We start from the raw sequence: 23087 nt of genomic DNA on the forward strand, positions 1-23087 counted from the left end.
ATACCCTTTATAACAGCCAAAAAAAGGTTAAGCCACACCGAAAAATTTGCACGACATAAAAAAAAGGTTACTTCCACACCGAAAAATTTGCACGACATAAAAATACAGTCTAATATCCGAAAAGATCCTTCTATTATAATAATTAAAGCAGACAAAAGTAATTCATTTGTTGTCATGAATACGACAGACTATGACAACAAAATTCTTTCGCATCTAAATGACGCAATTACATACAAAACAATATCTCATGATCCTACTGATCAGTTTGTTAATGATATTATAAATGAATTAAAGCAGCTAAAAAAAATGGTGAAATTACCCCACAATTATTTCCCCGTGGTATTTTCTGTCCCAAACTCTACGGTTTACCAAAAATACATAAACAGGGTATTCCCTTAAGACCCATCGTAGCGTGTACTAAAGCCCCCGTTGCCAATATTGGGCAATAGCTTTGCACAGCTTTCAAACCTTTATTGTATTCACAAGATTACTATATTCGTAATTCGGCAGATTTGGTTGAAAAATTTAGTAACACAAGTATTTCAGAAAACACAATAGTTAGTAGTTTTGACATTGTTTCCATGTATACAAATATAGATTTGACTATTTCTGAGGAATTATTAAAAAACAAAACAGAAGAAAATTACCACTTAATCGAGGTTTCAGCGACGGGAATTGATTGTGAAATTTTAATGACTCTGGTTAAAATTCGTAATAAGTTTTCTATGTATTTTCAATTTCGCGATTCTTTTTATCAGCAAAATAATGGGTTACCCATGGGGGCAACTTTATCCGGGCTACTGGCAAATATTTAGGTCGAGAACATTGAAAATTGGGCACTAAATTCTTATTTTTTAAAACACGTCTATTGGGGTCGTTATATGGATGACGTAAATTAACTTTGGAATTATGGGGAAGCTGAACTTCGGTGCTTCTTAGATCATCTTAACACTTATGACCGAAATTTGCAGTTCACCCTAGAAGTTGAAATAGAAAATATACTACCGTTTTTAGATGTGTTAATTATTCGTAATGCTGATAAACTGGATTTTACTATCTATCGAAAGCCAACAAAAAACAATAAATATCTTCACTTAAATTCAAATTACCTCCCACAAATTAAAAGAGCAGTTGTAACTTCCCTCATTGAAAATTGAGGTAGATGTCACTTGCGCCGTCCGGCTAGCAAAACATCTTACGATAGTTTAGCTTTATATTTATGCGTGGAAATTGGTTCTTCATGGTGAGAATGATATTGACTTATGCAGTTTTTTCCGCTCTATTTTTGAGTACCAGAATCACTCCTGTTGAAACCGTCGCTGTGCCGAAAAATGACTTGATAAAGTTGCGTTTCCATTCTACCTTTTTGGCACCATCTATCTTAACTACGCTAACTGCATTGCACCTACTACAAGAAGTCACAGGTGGCGCATCGTCCACCAAATGGAAACAGTCCGACAGGAAAGAAACGTGGATGCCGGGCAGGGAAAAATGAAAGGAGAAGGTGTACGGGGTGTGCTATTTCGGTACTAGTGACAAGCCGTGACTATTGTTCTTCGCCAAAACAAGTGTTTAAGCGAAACCTGGTGAAAATCAAGATGTCCAGAGCACCTAAAATATCGAGTCTAAAGAGATTTGATGAAACCCCCGTGTGCCCCATCCAGGATAGCCCGCCCGTTCTTAAGCCCGAACGTCCTTTAGCTAAACGTAAGTTGCCAAATACACTTGTGTGTAACGCTAGGTCTTTGAACAACAAGACCGATGCACTTGAAGTTATTGCCAGGCAGAACAACGCCTCAATAATAACAATAAGCGAATGTTGGGACACTTCTGACGAATCGGCACGCATCAAAGGTTACGCAAGCTACTTTAATACGCGTCAGGATCGTGGCTTGAATCGTCGAGGAGGAGGCGTTGGACCTTATGTTCGTAATGACCTACCTTCAAGGCTGTTAAGTGAGCCTATTGACTCCGACCACGAAATATTATGGACCGAATGCAAACCTGCACGTATATCAAAAAGAATTTCATGTTTAATTGTTGCTTCGGTCTATTATCCTGAAAGCGCTAAAAACAGGAAAGATTTGATTGAACACATTCAGTTTTTCGTAGACAAAATGCGCCGCAAGAATGTCTCTCCTGGCTTTATTATTGCCGAAGACTTCCATCAAACTAATAGGCAATGGATTTCAAATATTTTAGATTTGCGACAAGCCGTTACAATACCCACCCATCAAAGTGGTAACACACTCGACTTGATTTTTATAAACTTGACAGATTTTTATTACGCACCGAGATCCCTAGGACCCCTTTTGAATTCTAATCATTTTATCATCTTCTGGGAAGTCAGTTCGGCGATTCCGAAGCCAAAACGAGTCAAATATACAGTGCGATCACTTACTGAGGACTCGATATCTACATTTGGTCGCTGGATCGGTAATTATCAGTTTGAGGACATTTGCTCTGAACAGGATATTAATATCAAAGTCAATAAGCTGAATATTCTGCTTCAGTAGCAATTTCAGACTTGTTTTGCCGTAAAAGTCATTACTGTGAGTGACACTGATAAACCGTGGATAACCAATGATCTAAAGAATTTAATAAAAACCCGTTGTCACCTTCATATTGCTGGTGACACCGTAGCTTCAGCCAAGTTGCGTAATCATATTGTTAAACTGAACAAGCGCGCCAAGAGGCAGTATGTGAGGGATAAAATTGCTCCCTTAATCACAATAGACCCCCACAAATGGCATTCCTCAGTAAAAAGACTTACCGGTAAGACAACACTCAGAGATCTAAGGCTGCTCACAGAGGACGGTACCTTAACCTCAGCTAATCAAGTCAATTCTTCTTTTTGCTGACATTTGTACCACATTTCCATCAATCACCAAATCAGAAATGGATACTATCATTGCTGGTACAGAGATTGAGGACGTATGTGAAGTCTCTGAATTCACTGTTTATAAGGAACTCCTAAGACTGAAAGCGAACTGTGCGTCCTACCCAGGTGAGCTTCCAGTAAAGCTGTTACGCGAATTCGCCATTTTTCTTGCTAAGCCACTCTCTTCTATAATCAACCAATGTTTCCGTCAGCAAGTATTCCCTAGTGCTTGGAAAAGAGCATATGTCCGCGTTATTCCAAAAGTAAGGTGTCCAAAATCTTGTGATCAACTCCGGCCTATATCAACAACTCCGAACCTTTCTAAAGTTGCAGAAACCTTTATTTACCGCAAACCTATGTCACAGGTCTCTGCACAACTAGACCCGTATCAGTATGGATGCTTAAGAGGCAGCAACACAACTGTTTATTTAGTACGGATGTACCATCTCATTGGCGAGTGGCTCGACCGAGGAAGTGCTATAGTCCACCTTCTCCTCGTAGACTACCGAAAGGCTTTTGATCTTATTTGCCATTCCGTTGCTATCACAAATCTACGCACCATGGGTGCGCAAAAACATATTCTCCTTTTAGTGACCAATTTTTTACAAGCCCGCTATCAGTGCCTTCACAGTCTTTTCCCAGGAGATACCGACTCCGAATGGGTCGAGCTTACATGCGGAGCCCCACAAGGTACTAAGCTCGCTAGTGTACTGTTTTTGGCAGTGATAAATTTCATCCTTTCTGGCTATGAAGAAAGATTTAAGTATGTAGACGACTTGTCAGTCCTACTCAAGTACATTGTTGAGAAGTCTGAGGCTGTCCCCCAATTCTGTAACGAAATAATTAACAACTTTAAAGATGAATGTACTGCGAACAGCCTCCAAATCAACGAAGGAAAGACTAAAATCCTTCGCTTTAATCCCCTGAAGAGAGACTTTGTGTGCCCTCCTCCTCCTTATCCTAGTGAATCTTCGGCAGTAGTGTTTGGTGTCAAGTTTAGCATCGACTGCTCTTTCAGCCTTCATGTCGATACAATTATCAAAAAGGCAAATAGTGTGATGCGGACACTTATACTAATGCGTCGATTTGGTTTCTCAGTGACACAACTAAGGATAGCCTATCTCACTTACATTCGACCAATTTTAGAGTATGCATGTCCTGTATGGGGCCCACAAGTCAATAACACTATTTATCTAAGTGATCAGCTTGAGTCAATACAAAAAAGAGCAGTTAAAGTAATATTGTGCGATGCTTTTACCGAATATAAGTTAGCATTATCCACTTTACAAATTCCCTCTCTTCAAGAGCGTCGTCTCAGTTTAATCCTTGAATTTGGCCAATATCTTCTCAGAAGTGATAAATACAGATCGATACTACCACCAGTTTTAGTGAAACATCGAAGTAGTAGGTTGAAGAAAATTGACAGATTAACAGCACCTCCTTCACGCACAAATCGTTTTTCCAACTCATTCATCCCTTTCTTTGTATCAAAGTATAACAATTGTTGATTTTATCCTATTTGTCTTCTGATTTTGTTGTTGTCTGATTTAATCCTTTTTTTTGTAAGCACAAGCGCCATTTAGTTTTATGACTACGAGAGATTGTGGAAATAAAACCGATTCTATTCTATTCTATTCTTGATCGTGCCCTAAATATTTGCTCCAATTCGTATATAAATGCAGAAATCAACTTTATCAGAGATATTCTTTTTGGTAATGGATACCCCATTCCTTTTGTCAATAAGATAATTAACCGCAGAATAAAAAAACATTCTTGTAAAATTGAAGAAGACATTTCACAATGTGAGGCTACTGATAAGCCCTCAAATATTGTCTATCTTCCGTATATCCCAAAAATCACAACGAAATTAAAAAATATTTGCACAAAAATTAATCTGTACTTAGTTTTTACTAATAATTTTAAAATCATTAATTTCTTAAATTCTGGTAAAGATAAGACCCCAGTTACTCGCCAAAGAGGGGTCCGTCAAATACCCTATGATTGTGGAAATTACTATGTCGGCAGGACCCATCAGAATCTAGAAAAACGGTTACAACAGCATAAAAAAAGACATAGACAAGGCATTAATTTCAAATAGTTCCAACAATTCCTTTGATTCTGCTTTAGGTTGGCATATATTTAATAATCCGTCCCACACGATACTGTTTGAAAAATCTTCACTCATCAGTAATGTTTTGGGGATAAATCAGGTGGTTCGGGAATCAATCGAAATTAGTCTCAAAATATATAATAATATTTCTTTGAACAGGGAGTTAGGGGAATACTCACTAAATTCTTTATACTCAAATTTAATTAAAAATGATCTAACAAAATATTTTACTAAACCAATTTATAATAGTATTGAACTAGCTACGAAAAGGCTTTGAGACAGGCTGCAAAAAATGCAAGGTTGGCTCTGAGAAATTGCATTTAATCACTGTGTTCTCTTTAGTTTGAATGAATTTATGTTCTCACTTCATTCTTTTTGTCAGTCCTGGCTGAACTTCTTTGAAGTAAGGATGCTAGGGCTGTCTTTAAAAGAGTTTTAAAAAAATATTATTAGTTTTAATTCTCACAATTTTAATGTGAATTTATTTATATATACATATTTTCTCTCTCGTTCTCGTATTGTGCTGAAGACGGCCCTTGGAGATAGGGCCGAAACATTCACAAAACTGATTTTTACTGTCTTGAAAAGATTTTCCTTATTGTTTCTACTTTGTATTTGTTTGTTATGGAAAGACAGTGTGGTCTTCGTCGCTATTTTAATCTTCATTGCTATAGCTTTTACGGCTATAGTATGTTAAGATTGTGTAGTTCGTTATATAATGTTAGCTCTAGATGGCAACAGGGAGAATACGGAGAATCTTGTTTTCAAGTCTTCAAAATCTGTTAAACGACTAATTAAAAAATTAACCATAGTATTTGAGAATTTTTTTCAATCAATGATCTTGTTAATTTATCTGTTTACTAAAAAAAAGGTTATAAATTCTATTGCAAAAAAAAAAAAAAAATCAATTCCAAGGAACAGAAATCTTGCTTCTCCATCTCTTAAAATATTGCACACATATTTGTCGCTGGATATAAAGAAAGATGGTTAGTGTTCGTCTTCTATATCAATTGCATTTGGGAACAACGTAAACTAGTCTTAAAAATGAAAAGCTGGTTATAATAGTACCAAAGTTTGATCTTTTCTGTGTTTGTGGTCCCATGAAAAACAACTAAAATACCCCAGTAACTAGATGAATATCCAAGATTTTTGTTCAGTGGAGGGGGGTGTTCTCCAATACGAATTGAAACAATTTTTCCAAAAGTTTATGAAGACTTGATGATAAAAAAAACAAAAAAACAGACTTTGGGCCCATGCAAGCCACTGAGTGTTTTTGTCCAGTTATGAATCGATACAATATCGATACCAAATTTTCAAAAAGTGAATGAAGGAATGATGACATACAAAAGAAGAAAGGAGGATATAACATACTTAAACTAGACAGTGAACTCAAAAAAAACAAACATTGAACACATGCAAGCTACTCAGTGTTTTTGTCCATTTACGAACCGAATACATTGTCGATACCAAACACCAATTGGTACAATATTTTGATAATCTAATGAAGCTTTGATGATATGAAAAAAAAGAAAGGAGGATACAAAAAACTTAAACTAGACATTGAACCCAAAAAGACATTGAGCACAGGCAAGCCACAATTTTTTGTCAATTTATGAACAGATAAAATATCGACTCCAAATACGAATCAATACAATATTTTAAAAAGTTAATGAGGACTTGATGATACACAAAAGAAGAAAGGAGGACACAAAAACTTAAACCATATATTCAACCCAAAAAAAAACAGACATTGTGCACAGGCAAGCCACTCAGTGTTTTTGTTCATTTATGAATCGATACGATATCAATACCTAATACAAATCAATATAATATTTCAAAAAGTGAATGAAGAATTGATGATTCGCAAAGGGAGAAAACTGACATTGAGCTGTGGCAAGCCCCTGAGTGTTTTGTCCATTTCTTAGCCGAGCTTTTTAAACAAGTGAAGTGTCAAGCTGAAAAGTTCTTCTCTCACATGCAGATAAACCAGTTAGTTTGATCAGCTTATGGTATTCAGCAACTATAACGGTTTTTCATTGCGGCTAAGTCAGACGTTTTTACATTGCTGTTCTCCTTCAAAGCTTCAAGAGTACGCACAAAGATGATGGAGCTCAAGATAGCACATAAATGAATCACGGTATCGTCTTTCAATAAGTCCCTTTAGATTTTGTTTTCGTTATTTGGAAAGGGTTCTTTGATTTTTTTTTTTATTTTACGGATTTTAAGTGGCGAAGCACCGTAAGAGTGTCAAACTTGTGATAAAAATCCGAAAAAAAACGCTTAAAATTTTAAATTGAACAAAAAAGAGATAAAAAGATTGAGACTCTGTTCACCACAGTTCCTTTTGGGACCATTAATGGACAATGACCTAAACACCCCTAGGTTTGTGTTGCTCCATTATAACCCTGACCAACCATCTTTTTCAGTTTAAGTCCAGGCCTTCAAGAAAATGATTGATTGACAAGAAAAGAACTTTTCCAGCTAAATTAGTAACCAACACAAAGCCAGAAAAGTTCTCGGGAATTTCTCCAGCAGCAGAGGTGGAGCAGAAGCAAAATGATAACTGCTAAGTAATGGAAACATCAGCTGTTCTACCAGTAGTTCTACCAGAAAACATTGAAAAGCGAGGGCTTTAATGGATTGCTAAAGTAATTCTCAAGAATTACCTGACTCTTCTGGTTACAGAAAAGGGATGTTCAGAATTCTGTCACCATTTTTTACCCAAGTCGTAGAAGAGCTCATAAGCCACTATAATTAATGGTAGTTTTAGATCCAATACAAATATCGAGGCCAAACCTTGTGTGCCCGGAAGGTTAAGCTGTTGCCTCCCAAAAAATTTTGGTTTTAATAATTGTCTCAAATTTCTGACGATGTTTGTCAACTTGCAATTTCTTTGCTAATGATACTATATAGGCTTTTCTCCAAAACAAAAATAAAATTGTCTTTGGTTACAATACAAATATTGTGAAATCGTGTTTGGTAGTGACTTGTGTCATTTATGATTGCATCCTTCTCTTTTCTGCAGAGCTTATTGACAAGTTCATCTAAATTCTGGTGGTTACTATTGTCAGCTGTTTTGGGAAAAAACAACAATATAAAAAACATATTTTCCTCAAGTTAGGTATCTTAGAAGATAAACCGAACACCTAGCTTTCAGTAAACTCAATTGAAGTTTCAGGTTTTTTTTTCTTGACTGACAGAAAGGTGTAAGAGATATCTGGAGTGATTTGATACAGATTTGATACAGAAGTTATGTATCTTAGAAGATAAACCGAACACCTAGCTTTCAGTAAACTCAATTGAAGTTTCAGGGTTTTTTTTTCTTGACTGACAGAAAGGTGTAAGAGATATCTGGAGTGATTTGATACAGATTTGATACAGAAGTTAGGTATCTTAGAAGATAAACCGAACACCTAGCTTTCAGTAAACTCAATTGAAGTTTCAGGGTTTTTTTTTCTTGACTGACAGAAAGGTGTAAGAGATATCTGGAGTGATTTGATACAGATTTGATACAGAAGTTAGGTATCTTAGAAGATAAACCGAACACCTAGCTTTCAGTAAACTCAATTGAAGTTTCAGGGTTTTTTTTTTCTTGACTGACAGAAAGGTGTAAGAGATATCTGGAGTGATTTGATACAGATTTGATACAGAAGTTAGGTATCTTAGAAGATAAACCGAACACCTAGCTTTCAGTAAACTCAATTGAAGTTTCAGGTTTTTTTTTTTCTTGACTGACAGAAAGGTGTAAGAGATATCTGGAGTGATTTGATACAGATTTGATACAGAAGTTAGGTATCTTAGAAGATAAACCGAACACCTAGCTTTCAGTAAACTCAATTGAAGTTTCAGGGTTTTTTTTTCTTGACTGACAGAAAGGTGTAAGAGATATCTGGAGTGATTTGATACAGATTTGATACAGAAGTTAGGTATCTTAGAAGATAAACCGAACACCTAGCTTTCAGTAAAATCAATTGAAGTTTCAGGGTTTTTTTTCTTGACTGACAGAAAGGTGTAAGAGATATCTGGAGTGATTTGATACAGATTTGATACAGAAGTTAGGTATCTTAGAAGATAAACCGAACACCTAGCTTTCAGTAAACTCAATTGAAGTTTCAGGGTTTTTTTTTCTTGACTGACAGAAAGGTGTAAGAGATATCTGGAGTGATTTGATACAGATTTGATACAGAAGTTAGGTATCTTAGAAGATAAACCGAACACCTAGCTTTCAGTAAACTCAATTGAAGTTTCAGGGTTTTTTTTTCTTGACTGACAGAAAGGTGTAAGAAATATCTGGAGTGATTTGATACAGATTTGATACAGAAGTTAGGTATCTTAGAAGATAAACCGAACACCTAGCTTTCAGTAAACTCAATTGAAGTTTCAGGGTTTTTTTTTCTTGACTGACAGAAAGGTGTAAGAGATATCTGGAGTGATTTGATACAGATTTGATACAGAAGTTAGGTATCTTAGAAGATAAACCGAACACCTAGCTTTCAGTAAACTCAATTGAAGTTTCAGGGTTTTTTTTCTTGACTGACAGAAAGGTGTAAGAGATATCTGGAGTGATTTGATACAGATTTGATACAGAAGTTAGGTATCTTAGAAGATAAACCGAACACCTAGCTTTCAGTAAACTCAATTGAAGTTTCAGGGTTTATTTTTCTTGACTGACAGAAAGGTGTAAGAGATATCTGGAGTGATTTGATACAGATTTGATACAGAAGTTAGGTATCTTAGAAGATAAACCGAACCCCTAGCTTTCAGTAAACTCAATTGAAGTTTCAGGGTTTTTTTTTTCTTGACTGACAGAAAGGTGTAAGAGATATCTGGAGTGATTTGATACAGATTTGATACAGAAGTTAGGTATCTTAGAGAATAAACCGAACACCTAGCTTTCAGTAGACTCAATTGAAGTTTCAGGTTTTTTTTTTCTTGACTGACAGAAAGGTGTAAGAGATATCTGGAGTCCATGAGTTCTGCAGCAAATGAAGTTTAAATTTATCAATTGTTGACGACTTATTTTAAAAGTAACCAACTTTGTACTGAACTGGAGAAGAAGACTGCACAAGGGTAGTCTGTAAAGTGATTGAATTTTTATCAACTGATTTGGATGTAAAAGGTTCAGAAGTCCTAGAAAGGGTTTGGGTATCTTGCAAGCTTATAGAGGAAGACAAAAAATCTTTACTTGACCCGCTAATGTTAGCATCAGAAATATCAGAACCTGAAGAAAAATATCATCATAATTTCTGAACTGAATGAACAACCAATCTTACAACCTTTTTGCTCGTAAAAATAACTTCCAATGCTTAATCTGACATGAGTTGGATAATACATGATCTATAGAAAAATAACAGCATAGTGGTTTTCATTATTTCCATTTGCAACCAAAAACAGGGTATATATTGTGCAGGGTTTGATATCCAAATTCAATAGTCAAGATGCTATCGGATCTGGATTTTGCTGGCGATGTTGCATTGATGGAGATGTACAGGGCCAAACTCCAGGATCTCCTCAGTACTATCCTTGAAAAATAAAATTTCTACCCGACTTAGATTTAAGATTAATGCAGAAAAGAACATGACAGAAAGTGATCCCCTCGGACGTAAAGCTTGAAAACTCAACAGACGAGCAGGTGTAAAGCTTAGGTACTTTTAGAGCTCAGTGAATTATTCAGGTTCAAGTGAGCAGAAGTGCACCTGAGGACTAAAGTGGGTAGGCTATGGTTATCGAAAAAGTACTCCATGAAGCTTAAATTGATGCTATTTAACTTCAAAGTCCCTTATACAACTCTTTACAGCAATGAATGCCGGAAATCAGATTAAAAATAAGAAATACAGGTTCTTGCTTTCGAAAATAATTGCCTTTGGAGGGTCCTGAATATCAATTGTAGACAACGTCACGAACCAAATAGCCAGCTATATCTCAGGTCAGCCAAAGGTTACAGACTTCATTTGGCAACGAAGATGGTGATACTTCGGGCACGTGATCCGTATGGGGGATGATAAGATCTCTAAACAGATCCAGGAATGGCAACCTCAGGGAATACACATGAGAAGTCAACCTGAGAGCACATTGCGTCACAACTATCAACTGGACCCGTTCAACATTCACCAGAAGATCTAAACCAATGGAAAGATTTTTTTGCAGCATTGCATATGCGGGGTGACTTTGGACTCTTTCTTAATCCGCTGAGTGCTTCTGGTGGCACAGGAAGATCCAGGATCTAAAGGTGCTTATATAGATTTTTTAGACGAAAGCTCTCAGAAAATTTGGTGTAGCTTTCATTTGAGTAACAATAATTTTAAATATAGCAAATTCAAGGCAAGATATTTGACTATTTTCAATATATTTGCATAGTTTTAGCAGTATATTTAGTCATCGGTATAGTCATATGGATTAATATGAAATTAAGTCAGCAATGAAATAATTTTTTTTCCTTCTGTGGACTATTGTAGCCATCTTATTTCAAATTTTACTGATTCTCAATCTTCGGGATATATATTGACCTTGGTAATTTGAAAATTTTGGCAATTTTTGGTAATTTGACAGGACATTTTGAGTAGATTTTAACTTTTTTTTTTCCTTAACCTATCAAAAAGGAATATCATTAATGAAAATATACTAGTGTTCTTGGAGGCTAAAAAGTATTTAAATTTCGTCATTTCGCTTTTAAAGTTTCTGTGGATGATGATTCTGATAGATGTTGATGATGAGTTAGGAAAACGAAATCACACAGGAATAGTCAGGAAAATAAAATTATGTTGTCAAATTTGCTTTTAGTACACATTTAATGTTAAAAAAATATTATTCTTTTTACTGACAATTCTCACTGAAAGTTCTTTCTTGTAAAATTGATGTCATGGAACAAACTACCTTTTGAAGTACTGTAATCGATATACGGTATAGAGTTTTAGTATAAAATTAAATATACGAATTAAAATTTTAAGTAAGCCTAAATGATCTTCCACACCAGATCTGTGACGTTTTATTCTTTTCTTCACACTGAATTCCGCAGCATTTAATAATTCTGCGTAAGACCTCACGTTACCCTAATTGTAAGCTAAATTGAAACTTAAGAGCTTTATCGGTACGATTCGAGCGAATTTTAAATTTCTTTTTACTTTAACGCATCAAATTTGAATATTTTTAATGAAAAAATACTCGAGTATTGCATCAGATTAACGACGCTTCTTGACTACTAAGGTCCCTGCGTCGTCCCTGCAGTGCATTTCTGCAGCATGATTCGATCTCTGGGTCCCGTATTACCAAGCTGAAATACTTGAGTTCATTCAAATTTGAGATTATTTGAATTTAGCTATTTCGACTTTAAAATTTCTGAGGATAATAATTTTGATAGGTGTCGATGATGATGCGGAGCTTCTGTCAGGAAAAATAGCGTTGTATTGATTCGCTCCTAGGAGCTGTTACTGTATGAAGCAAAGTAGACGTAAGAACTGCGACACGAAAAGTAAGAGCCTTAACTTTAAACTTAATGTAAAGTCTTACCTTTAGAATGTGAAGTGTCATTAAAGAAGGAATGACATAAGACTGACGTATTGGGCTTACTTAATTACCATATTTGAAGTTTTTACAACCTTAATTTTTCAGGTTATATATGTGGACTAGACTCTCTGCTCATTGCCAAGGCATGCGGAAATCTTGGTGCATCTCGTTTCCGAGCTGGTGACAAATTAGACTTATCTGCTGGGTTTCACCTGTTGAAACATGTGGGTGATTATGTATCCAAAGGAGAGCCATGGGGTGAGATCCATCATAATTGCAGTCTATCAAAAGATATATCCCAGCTTCTTGCAGAAAGCATTTCCATTTCTGATGAAAGACAGTTCGTATCAAAAAGAGTGTTGGAAATAATTCACAGTTAAATTCATTCATAAGATTACATCTAGTAAACCGTTTTGTATTAGTGTGTTTTTATAGGGTGCATTCCAGGTTATAAGCCGTAGTATGTTTATTTTAACAACAGAAGTTATTTAAAGTTTACATCCACCGGAAACGGTTGTGAAGTAACCCAGGACTTATTAGGCTTATAGGGGGAAAATCTTTTGTAATTTTCAATTACATCCATCTCTTTTCCACTCTAATAACATTTTTTATTTAATCTAACTTTAATACCGATGACGATAATAATGCATTTTCACTTCACTTTGGATGGACGTTAACTATCTTTAGCAAGAGTTATTACAAAAGTATATCCAAAGTTACTTATCTATCGGTCCAGCCGTTACGACAGCATGCACTGGAATAAAAAGTTAGTTTTGAGTGACTTTCAGTTACTTTTAGTTAAACATTGAATAATCTTATTTTTTCAGTGCAAAGAGCTAGTGCCCAACTAAGGCATAAGTTTTGAGGAGGGTTGAAATGATTGCATTTGGCGATTCTAGGTGATGTCTTACACAACATTGTCGGCCCAGTTTACATCAGGCGTCCGACCCAATCTTCAATATACACCTGTAGTGCACTATTTATATGAATATGGCCATTATACAATTTTAAAGCAAAGAAATACTTTTTCAATCAGTTTTATACTAGTACTTCAAATGTTTTGCAATAAATTTTAAATATCTGCTTCAAATTGAGAATTAGGATCTTCTTTATCGTTTTTTTTTTGTTTCTAATATTCCCTCAGTGTTATCAGAGACCCTTTAAGAGATGGTCAAGGTAATTTCACCTCCAATCACCAAAGCTTTTAAAAGACAAAATGTAATCACCGCTTTTAAAGTTTCCCTAGCTCATTTTGTTTAAATGCGTAATTTTCCTGATCGTAGCTCTTAGCTAAAGGGTTGAAAGTATCGGTGAATTTCATTTCCAAGATGGTGGCAATTTATGCCTATCTGATGGTTTTTAACTTTTGAGACAAATGGGCAAAATCCTTCCCCGGTGTAATAAACTATGAATAGTTTATTGCAAAATGCAAAGGTTTCTGAAAATATGGAGAAAATCAGGATTCTTGTATAAACCCTTTTCTCCAACAAGACAATCACTCTCAATCCATTCAAATAGAATCGAACTGACATATTTGGGGTACCACTACATCCTAAAAAAATTAATGCTACTACTGCTACCACTAACAACTCACCGCAGCACCACGCCTCCTGAGGCTAACACAGCTACGCAAGCTCCCCATTTGTTCCCATCCCAGGAACAGGCTCCTCCCAGGAAGTTCTTTATGACATCCTCCTACCTCAACCGCAGATGACCTGCGTTCCGGTTACCCCTAGACGGTTGGCCAAAAAAGAAAATCTTGGGCAATTTGTCATCCTTCATTCGCAGAATGTGCCCTAGCCATCTAACCCTTCTCTTGTTAAATCCCGAGAAAGTGAAACTGAACCCCACGTTTTGCACATCCTACTGTTTGAAATGAGGTCAGTAAGCCGGGTACCCAGAACAATCTATAGGCAATTTCGCTGGAAAACATTTTGCAAATCTTCATTCGTTTTTCGGAACGCCCAAGCTTCAGGGCCATATTTAACCAGTGTCAGCACCGTAACTTCCAACATTCCAATCCTGGTTTGCAGGCTTATCTTCCTATTCTTCTAGACTTTTTTATGCTGTGAAAAACACCCTGTGCCTTGGCTATTCTACTTTTATAATCTTGACTGCTCCCACCGTCTTTACTAATAATACTACCAAGGTAAGTGAAGCTGTCCATCTGATCAATCTTTTTATTTCCCAACGTCACCTTTTCATCTTCATTGATTCCTAGCCTTAGTGCCTTAGTCTCCTTAACATTAATTGTCAAACTTATTCTAGATCCCCTGAACTCACAAAACCTTTAAAAGTTCATATTTTTTTTTTCATTGAATTTTTTGCCGACAAAATATGTTCCAAGGTTGAGAATAAACCACCATTTATTTCTTAATAAAAAGGAATGTCAGTTCATGATTACCATACAGAGACAAGTCAAATTCTATGGTTTCAAAATGCTTATGGCTCACCTATCATTTCTAGTGAAACCTATTCACGAGGAAAATAAGTTTTCTGGCATCCATGCCAGAACTCGAGTATTTTTTATTACCTTTTTTAGTATTCAACCTGATAGTTTTGTTGTCATACCCCCTTAAATGGGTCCTTGAATTACCTCTATTGCCTATTAATGAGGAAAATGTGTATATTGGTATCCATTTTAGGAGCTTAGTTTTTTCTTGTCAGAAAAAACTGTTTTGTGTTGAAGTTTTCGTTTTTTTCTGTAGCTTAACATTAAAGTTCGATTTTGAACCTGCGGAACTTACTTTGTAGTTTATTCAGAACTGATATGAGTAGGCTCTTTAATATTGTTTTGTTCGAGAAATTGTCAGCTTTTGCGAAGGGACAAATATATGATCTGCAATTGAAACTGCCCGCTTTTGTAGTAGAGGGGTGCTAAGCGTGGAAAAACCACAATAAAATACCAAAATTTTGGTATTTTGGTATTTAATTGTATCGGTTGGAAAGAATTTCCTGAAGCAGCTATTACACTGGTGGACATAGTTATTGGACGTAATGTCTGAAAGCTGGGGAAATATATGTTAAGCATGGGGAACCTAAGCGTTACTTTTTTTGGATGCGCATGCAATAGATCTTTTTGGCCTGACCGTTAAATTACTTTGGTGAGTCTGGCCATAGTATAACGATCATTTTTGTTTAACTAATGTAAACAAGGGAAATTCATTCAATCAGTAACATGCTATAGATCAAAAAATGGAGTTAAGGATATTGATCAGAAAAAAAAACTCTGTCAGTGTTTGTAATCCAAATAAGTCTATAAGAAAAATAAGGCCATCGTTTCAGTCAATAAGTTGGATTTGGAGTAGGAAATGAGTGAGTTCCTGATTCAACCTGAGGTATGACAATCTAAATATAGGCAATATAGTATTAAGAGGAATGTAAAGAAAGTAGAGAAAGTATTAAAATATGAAATAAAGGGGTGTTAAGTTGAGACCATGGGCAAATTTGTCAAGGATGTGGAAGATGCAGCAAGACACCATAATAATAAAATATTGTACTGATATGTTAATAAATTGAGAGGGAACGCTTAATATGGACTTCTCCAAGTTAAAGATAGGAGTGGAGTCAGAATCAAAGATAAGGAAGGAGCTAAAGAGAGGTAACCAGAACATTTTGAGAGTGCGCGAAACCGAGCTAGGTTTACAGAAAAAGATATAGAGGAAACTAGAAAAGTTTGTGATACCTTCAATGAGAAGGAAGATTTATTTTTTGAGGAATAATTAATGCCAGTACTAAAAGGATTAAAAAAACAATAAGGCTGCTGGTGCTGACAGTGTTGTAAATGAGTTTAAAAAATGATGGCTATGAGGTTAGAAATAAGTTACTGGAGATTATGAATGTAATTTTTGAAAAAAGTAAAAAAAAAGTATCCAGTAAAAAAGAAAAAAAAGTATCCAGCAATTTTAGGAAAACCCTAATTAAACCCCTGTATAAAGAAAGGTAACAAGAGTAAGTGTGATAATTACACAGGCATTTGCCTTGGTATAGGTAGCAAGTTACTTAGTATGATGATACTTGTTTCGACTTAGATCTGTTGTAGATAAATATTAAGAGAAGAACCATTCGGTTTAAGGAAGGGTAAAGGATGTGTCGATCAAATTATCACTTTTAGGTTACTAATTGAGAAGTGCAAGCGTTAGATTCAGCTGATAGAAGAGCTTTAGTAAAGATCTTATCCTTGTATGGTATACCAGACAAATATATTAAAATTATTAGTGCTATTTACTAGCGTTACGCTTCTACGGTCAAGGTGTTTTCTTTTTTTAATCGGGAGCAAATGAGGTTATGTTCTATCCCCATTTATATGGATCATTTTGAAAGACTTATTTTTAAGAAGCACTGGATGGAGAACACAAATAAAAGGAGAACACGGAATCATATAGTGAAGAAAAACTTTTTAGGACATATATTATGCTGATGATTTAAGCATTCTAGATAACAGTACGAGCAAAATGAATGAACTTTTAGAGGTTTTGCGAGTTCAGGGTGCTAGAACGGGTTTGAAAATTAATGACAATAAGAATAAGTCGCTAAGGCTAGGAATAAGTGAAGATGAAAATTTGACGCTGGATAACGAAAAAATCGATCAAGTGGACAGCTTCACTGATCTTGGTAGAATTATTAGTAAAGATGGTGGTAAAAATAGAATAGCCAAGGCCACGGTTTTTTTTTACGGTCTAAAAAAGTTTGGAAGAATAAGTAGATAAATCTACGAAACAAGATTAGAGTATTGGAAGCCACAGTGATCAGATATGGCTCTGGTCTTGCTGGTTTTTGTCACTGACTTTATAATATAGTTAACACTATCGCTGATCAGATATGGCTCTGAAGCATGGGCGCTCTGAAAAACGGAGGAAGGTTTGCTAGATGTTTTCCACAGAAATTACCTAAGGGTTGTTTCGGGTACCCGAATGACTGACCATATTTCAAACAGTAGGCTATACGAAAAGTTTGGATCAATCCCCCTTTTTGAGCTATAATGAGAGAAAGATTTAGATAGCTAGGGAAGATGTAGATGTAGATGAAGATGTAGATGAAGGATGACAGATTGCAAAAGGTCGTCTTTTTCGGCCAACCGTCAAGGGCTGATTGGAAAGCAGCTCGTCCTCGGTTTGGGTGGGAGGATGTCGTATGTAAAGATTTAAGGTACAATGGAACTTTCTGGGAGGGTGGAAAAAGGGAGGTTCTGAATGGACTGAGATGAAAGAAGAACCTGCGTAGCTGTGCCGGCCTCAGTTGGCTTGGTGCTGAGATGAATTGTTAGTAGTAGTGTTCGTTTACTATATATATATATATATATATATATATATATATATATATATATATATATATATATATATATATATATATATATATATATATATATATATATATATATATATATATATTTATATATATATATATATATATATATATATATATATATATATATATATATATATTTATATATATATAATGAAAAGAGAAATCATTATATATATATATATATATATATATATATATATATATATATATATATATATATATATATATATATATATATATATGAAAAGAGAAATCACCAGTGCAATAGCACAAAAAAAAGACCGAAGGAGAAAAGGAAGACTGTTTTCCTACACTAGTAATTAATATAGATCAACACTTGAATGAGGCCTTAACCATACTGATCCATACAATCACACGGGGCAAACAGCATAGCCACACACAATCAACAATAAAGAAAAATCCATGGACAGGCAGTCGTGTCGTCAGCAAGTATAAGTCATCATTTACTAAAAAAAAAGAAAAAAAAGAGAGAAATAATTCAGATGCAACAACCAACACAAGGGCTCATCAGGAGAATACAAACTTGCCTATAGGGTTTCGGCACTTTAATATATATATATATATATATATATATATATATATATATATATATATATATATATATATATATATATATATATATATATATATATATATATATATATATATATATATATATATATATATATATATATATAGATATATTGCCTAATGACCAAATTTTTGCCAAAATTTTGCCTAATGACGCAATACCAAAACATAATATCAAAATAATGTTAATATTTTTTTTCTCTCATAGTCCAAAAAAAAGGCTCGTACAATTGCCGAAGTGCTAACGTCGATTGCAGTCCTATAATTTTTTCTGTATGTTTTTTTAGTTGCAATGGATTTCTCATATAGTGCCTTGGAGATTGTGGCCAACAGACTAAAGTAAAATAATAAGCAAAGCACAGTCTGTTGTAACAGGGGCGTTAATTGTGTTAATCCTGGTGGTTACTATTAAAGTGTTTTTTTTGTATTTTATTGAAAATATTGAAAAAATGAAACAACAGAACATTATCAACCCCTAGATTTTTAAAAATAAATTTGCCCCCTCCCCTACATTTTCATGAATTGAAGCCACTGCATAGGGACAGGAAGCTTAAATGTGCATTTTGAAAATGAGACGAGTCAAAAAATTGTCAAATGTTTTACCAACTGCTTTTCAAATATCTTAAAGAATGCAAACAAAATAGAAATTGGCTGGTTATGAAAGTGGTAGTTTTCTTTGTTTGTTTTTTTACTGTTGTTAATAACTATTTTTGTAAAAGAAACAATATCTTAGGAATCTAAGACAATGCAGCAACAATGGTGATATCCAAAAGCCCTATTTCAAACTATTTTTTCCAGTGGAAAAGGATGATCTGACGGATTTAAAAAAAACTTCAAAATATCTTGAAAATTTAATGAGATGGATAAAAAAATTAAACCAAATAATAGAGCTTGCTTTGTTTGAGGTAATTGACTATAAAAATTGGTTTCTCAAACAAGCCTCATATTACATTTGACTCAACGCAGATGACCTAACGCCAGATATTAGTTTTAGATAATGTTAGTGATCATATTTTATCACCATGAAGTCTAATTTTACAATTTGTTTAGAGCCTTAATTTTCGAAAAAAGAAATGTCATTTGAGTGGCGTCATATTCATATACATTTCAAAAAATTGTTATTATGTCATTTTTCCTGCGGAGTGGTCTGATGGTTTTTAGTATCTTTGGCACAAATTACGTCACATATATACTATCTTTATAAGTGCCCAAAAATTATGTATGTATGTGTGTGTTGTTTCTCAAAAACGGCTGCGTATTTTTTAGAGAAAATTGGCATTCTGCCATATTCTGGCTATAAAAACGATTTAGGTAGGTCAGAAGTTTGAGGAAATTTGTTAATAGCCTTAATTTTGGGAAAAGATAAATCAGCATTGCTTTAATAAACAAATATGTTTGAATAGAATCAGTATGAAAAGACATTAAATAGCGTAAAAGCAAAAAACTGGGAATTGAAAAAATATTTATATATGTATTTTAAGAAGGATTCACAATAGTTCAAAATCTTAAAAAAGAAAATTAATAGTTTGAAGCTTAGTGGAAAATTCTATTTTATTCTCGTTGAAGTAACTCAAATAGCTGCTTTTCCTACGTGGATAAGTAGCGACAATTGTATTTTTTATTATTGGTGGTGGTTTTTATTTGTTTTCATATTAGTTTTCTTTTAATTTTTCATCTTGTGCTGACACCTTGTTTGGATACAGGCGAAATATCCGCGTGGTTTTAGTTTTTCCTCTCTAATGGCCGTCGTCTCGTTTGAAGTTTTCTTTTTGTAGAGTTTTATCTCTCTTTGTTGTTTATAGTGGAAAATAGGTGTTAGAAATCCGTCTTGCTTCAATAAACAAACATTTTTGATAAGACACAGTAAGAAAAGACAATAAATTGCTTAAAGAGCAAAAAATACCAGTTGGAAAATATGATGTATATTATAACAAGGGATTACAACAATTCAAAAACCTTAAGAAAAACCCAAAAGTTTAAAATCTTACTAGACAATATACACATACCATTTTAATTTTATATTCCAAAGACATCATTACCAAATTTCTTTTGTTATAAGTACATGCAATGTGTTTTTATGACATGAAAAAAAGTTGAATAATCTTAATCGCTAAAATTATTATTTAAACTAAGAAAATGTTTGTGGTATCTGAGCAATAACTTTAATGTTTTTATTCAAACTTGAAAAATACCTGAAAACTTTAAAATTAGTTTGTTTTTCTGTTAGTAATCTGCTTGCTTAGTGATTAAGCTTTCAGGTTTGATCGCAACCAGTAAATATAAGTGACATAAAATGTCAGTAAGAAGGTCCAAAAAACAAAATATTCAATTATTACAAATTATGCTTCTTTAGAACACATCTGAACCATCAAAAGCGATAAGACCGAGAGAAAAGCCTGAATAAATTAAATTAACATTTGGTAAAAATCAGCAACATGGACCATCAAATGAGACAAGACCGATACGGACAGTTCAATCAAAGGGCATTGCTAAACTGTCTGAAATAATACAAATCTAAAATTTAGAAGAAAGACAAAGTCGTAGATGTGCAACAGCGAGTATCAAAACGTGTCGAAACTGAAAATGAAGATCAAATAAACGGACGGTTGAAAAGATATGCAAAAACGAGACATAGAATGTGTCAAAAATGAAGAGCAAAGACCCATGCGATTAGAAGACAAACGACACCAAGAATCTCAGTGAGTCAAAAAACTAAAATGAAGAGCAATGGCACAGGCGGTTAGGAGCCATGCGAAAACGATAATTAGAGAATGTAGGTCACAAGAACAATTTGAATAGGTCAAGACTTTGAAGAAAATTCGTATTTTTCCCAGGGTGGTTGTAATGAACCTGTGGTGATGTCAAATCATCAGGAAACGGCTCAAATCATCTGAGTTTAGAAGACAACCAATAGTGAGAACCCATTTATAGAAGCCTACCAAGTGCTGAGTGCCTCGCCGGGCTGCCGGTACTTCATCTATCTTCAAAGAGCGAAAATTACATTATTTTTTTCCAGGGGTGGTCGCGTTTTTTTTGTATCTGTGACGCATTTAAAATTACATAAGTTGGCAAATTACTCCAAACACTTAAAGAAAAGGGCATGGAACAAGAAACAGTAAACATCACATAATTTGTAAACAAAATATTGCACGACCAAATCTGCAGTTAGAAGACAAAGTGAATTTTCATTCGAATTACGTGTTAATTTAGTGTATGGGAGTATGGGAAGGATAAACGGGAAAGAGGAATTGAACTGAACTGCTAAAGAAAAAACATATAACAAAAATCACTTTGAATTGCAAAGGGAAATATGACTTAAAACTAAAGAATAACCCGATATGTAATTTAAATATTTCTGAGATTACATTGGAATAAGTAACATATAATTTTAGCGTCTGTAAGGAATAAACATGAAGGAAGAATAGAATTCTTGCCAAAATGTCTTAATTCAGCTGAAAATGCTGATTTGTTCCCCCATGACCATAAAAGTATCCCCCAGTTCCCGATAAGTATCCCAATGATGAATTTAGATATTTTAGAGAGCAAAGGCATTGAAATATTTCCGGCAGCTACTAAATTATATTACAACGTAATTAAAGCAGAAATATAACGACTGGCGACGTTAGGGACACGTAGCGTATACGTTAGTGGTAATTAGTGAAGTAGGTTACGTTAGTGGCGGCCACCATTATGTAATCATAATAATAATTTATTTATCACCCACTTTGCTAAACAGAGGTTATGTAGAGTAAATACAGAAGAAAAACAGCAAAATAAAAAAAGAAACAAAGTTAATCCCACACATAAAAAGACGGATAAGGCGATGAAAACACCCTAGCCTGTAAGGCGCTTCAATAGCTAGCTTGGCACACAATTTTTCGAAAACAGCCGTAATATCTGTCGCACAATACTTTTTAATTAGTTTTGTATTCCAGTAAGAACGAGGCAGATATAAAAGAAATTTGCAGTGGCGCTAATAATTTATACGAATACGTTTTAGATAACCGGTGAACAGAAGTAGCCGAATACCAGTATAGAAGAGTACAGAATGATCACAAAAATTTGAGTAAAGCCGAGTTAGCGCTCTTCTCCTATAGTGTCCACGATTTGCCACAATCTTAGAGTACGCGAGCCTCAGCTTATCATTATTATTTTGACAGCACGAGACCGGAGAGTATTCATAGAATCGCAAACTGTTATGCCAAGCCAACGAAACGATTTAACACGGGGAATACTAAAATCACTACAGTACACTGATTCTGAACAATTATTACTGTATGCGAATCCCTTTGTAAGATCACTGTTAGGCAAATATAAATCAGTTTCCTAGTGGCTTAAATTGCTTGAACGAATATTTTTAACTATTTAAAATTAACTTTGCTCGCGACTTAGTCTCCCAGACTTTTTTTAAAGCCTAAACAAATTTTGAGGGTCATTCGTTCTTCTTAACATAAAGTTTCTTTTTAGATATTTGAATTAAGATAATTTAGTCTAACTGTTTCGCTCAGTTCTTTTAACTCGGAAAAATGTTTAATTTTTTTGTATTTGTTTGTATTTGTTTTTAATTAATAACGCGCATTAGCACTTAAATTTTGTTACAACCATAATTACTTTATGAAAAATTAAAATATTACTTCTTAAGGGAATCAAATTATGATGATAAAAGAATTTCAATATTTTAATGTTTGTACTTTA

At 34.5% G+C, this 23087-nt stretch overlaps 1 protein-coding gene across 2 annotated transcripts in view; it reads left to right on the forward strand.

Annotated features, from left to right (window-relative positions):
- LOC136025277 (thymidine phosphorylase-like) overlaps nucleotides 1-13584 on the forward strand; it is a 36474-nt gene extending 22890 nt beyond the window's left edge. For both annotated transcript variants that reach the window (XM_065701157.1, XM_065701158.1), the window contains one exon: nucleotides 12600-13584. In XM_065701157.1, coding sequence (XP_065557229.1) covers nucleotides 12600-12874 — 275 coding nt within the window. In that variant the 3' untranslated portion in view covers nucleotides 12875-13584. The remainder of the gene's footprint in view (nucleotides 1-12599) is intronic.
- Nucleotides 13585-23087: the final 9503 nt, after the last annotated feature.

The sequence above is a fragment of the Artemia franciscana genome, chromosome 3 (genome assembly GCF_032884065.1).
Source record: "Artemia franciscana chromosome 3, ASM3288406v1, whole genome shotgun sequence".
Classification (NCBI taxonomy): domain Eukaryota; kingdom Metazoa; phylum Arthropoda; class Branchiopoda; order Anostraca; family Artemiidae; genus Artemia; species Artemia franciscana.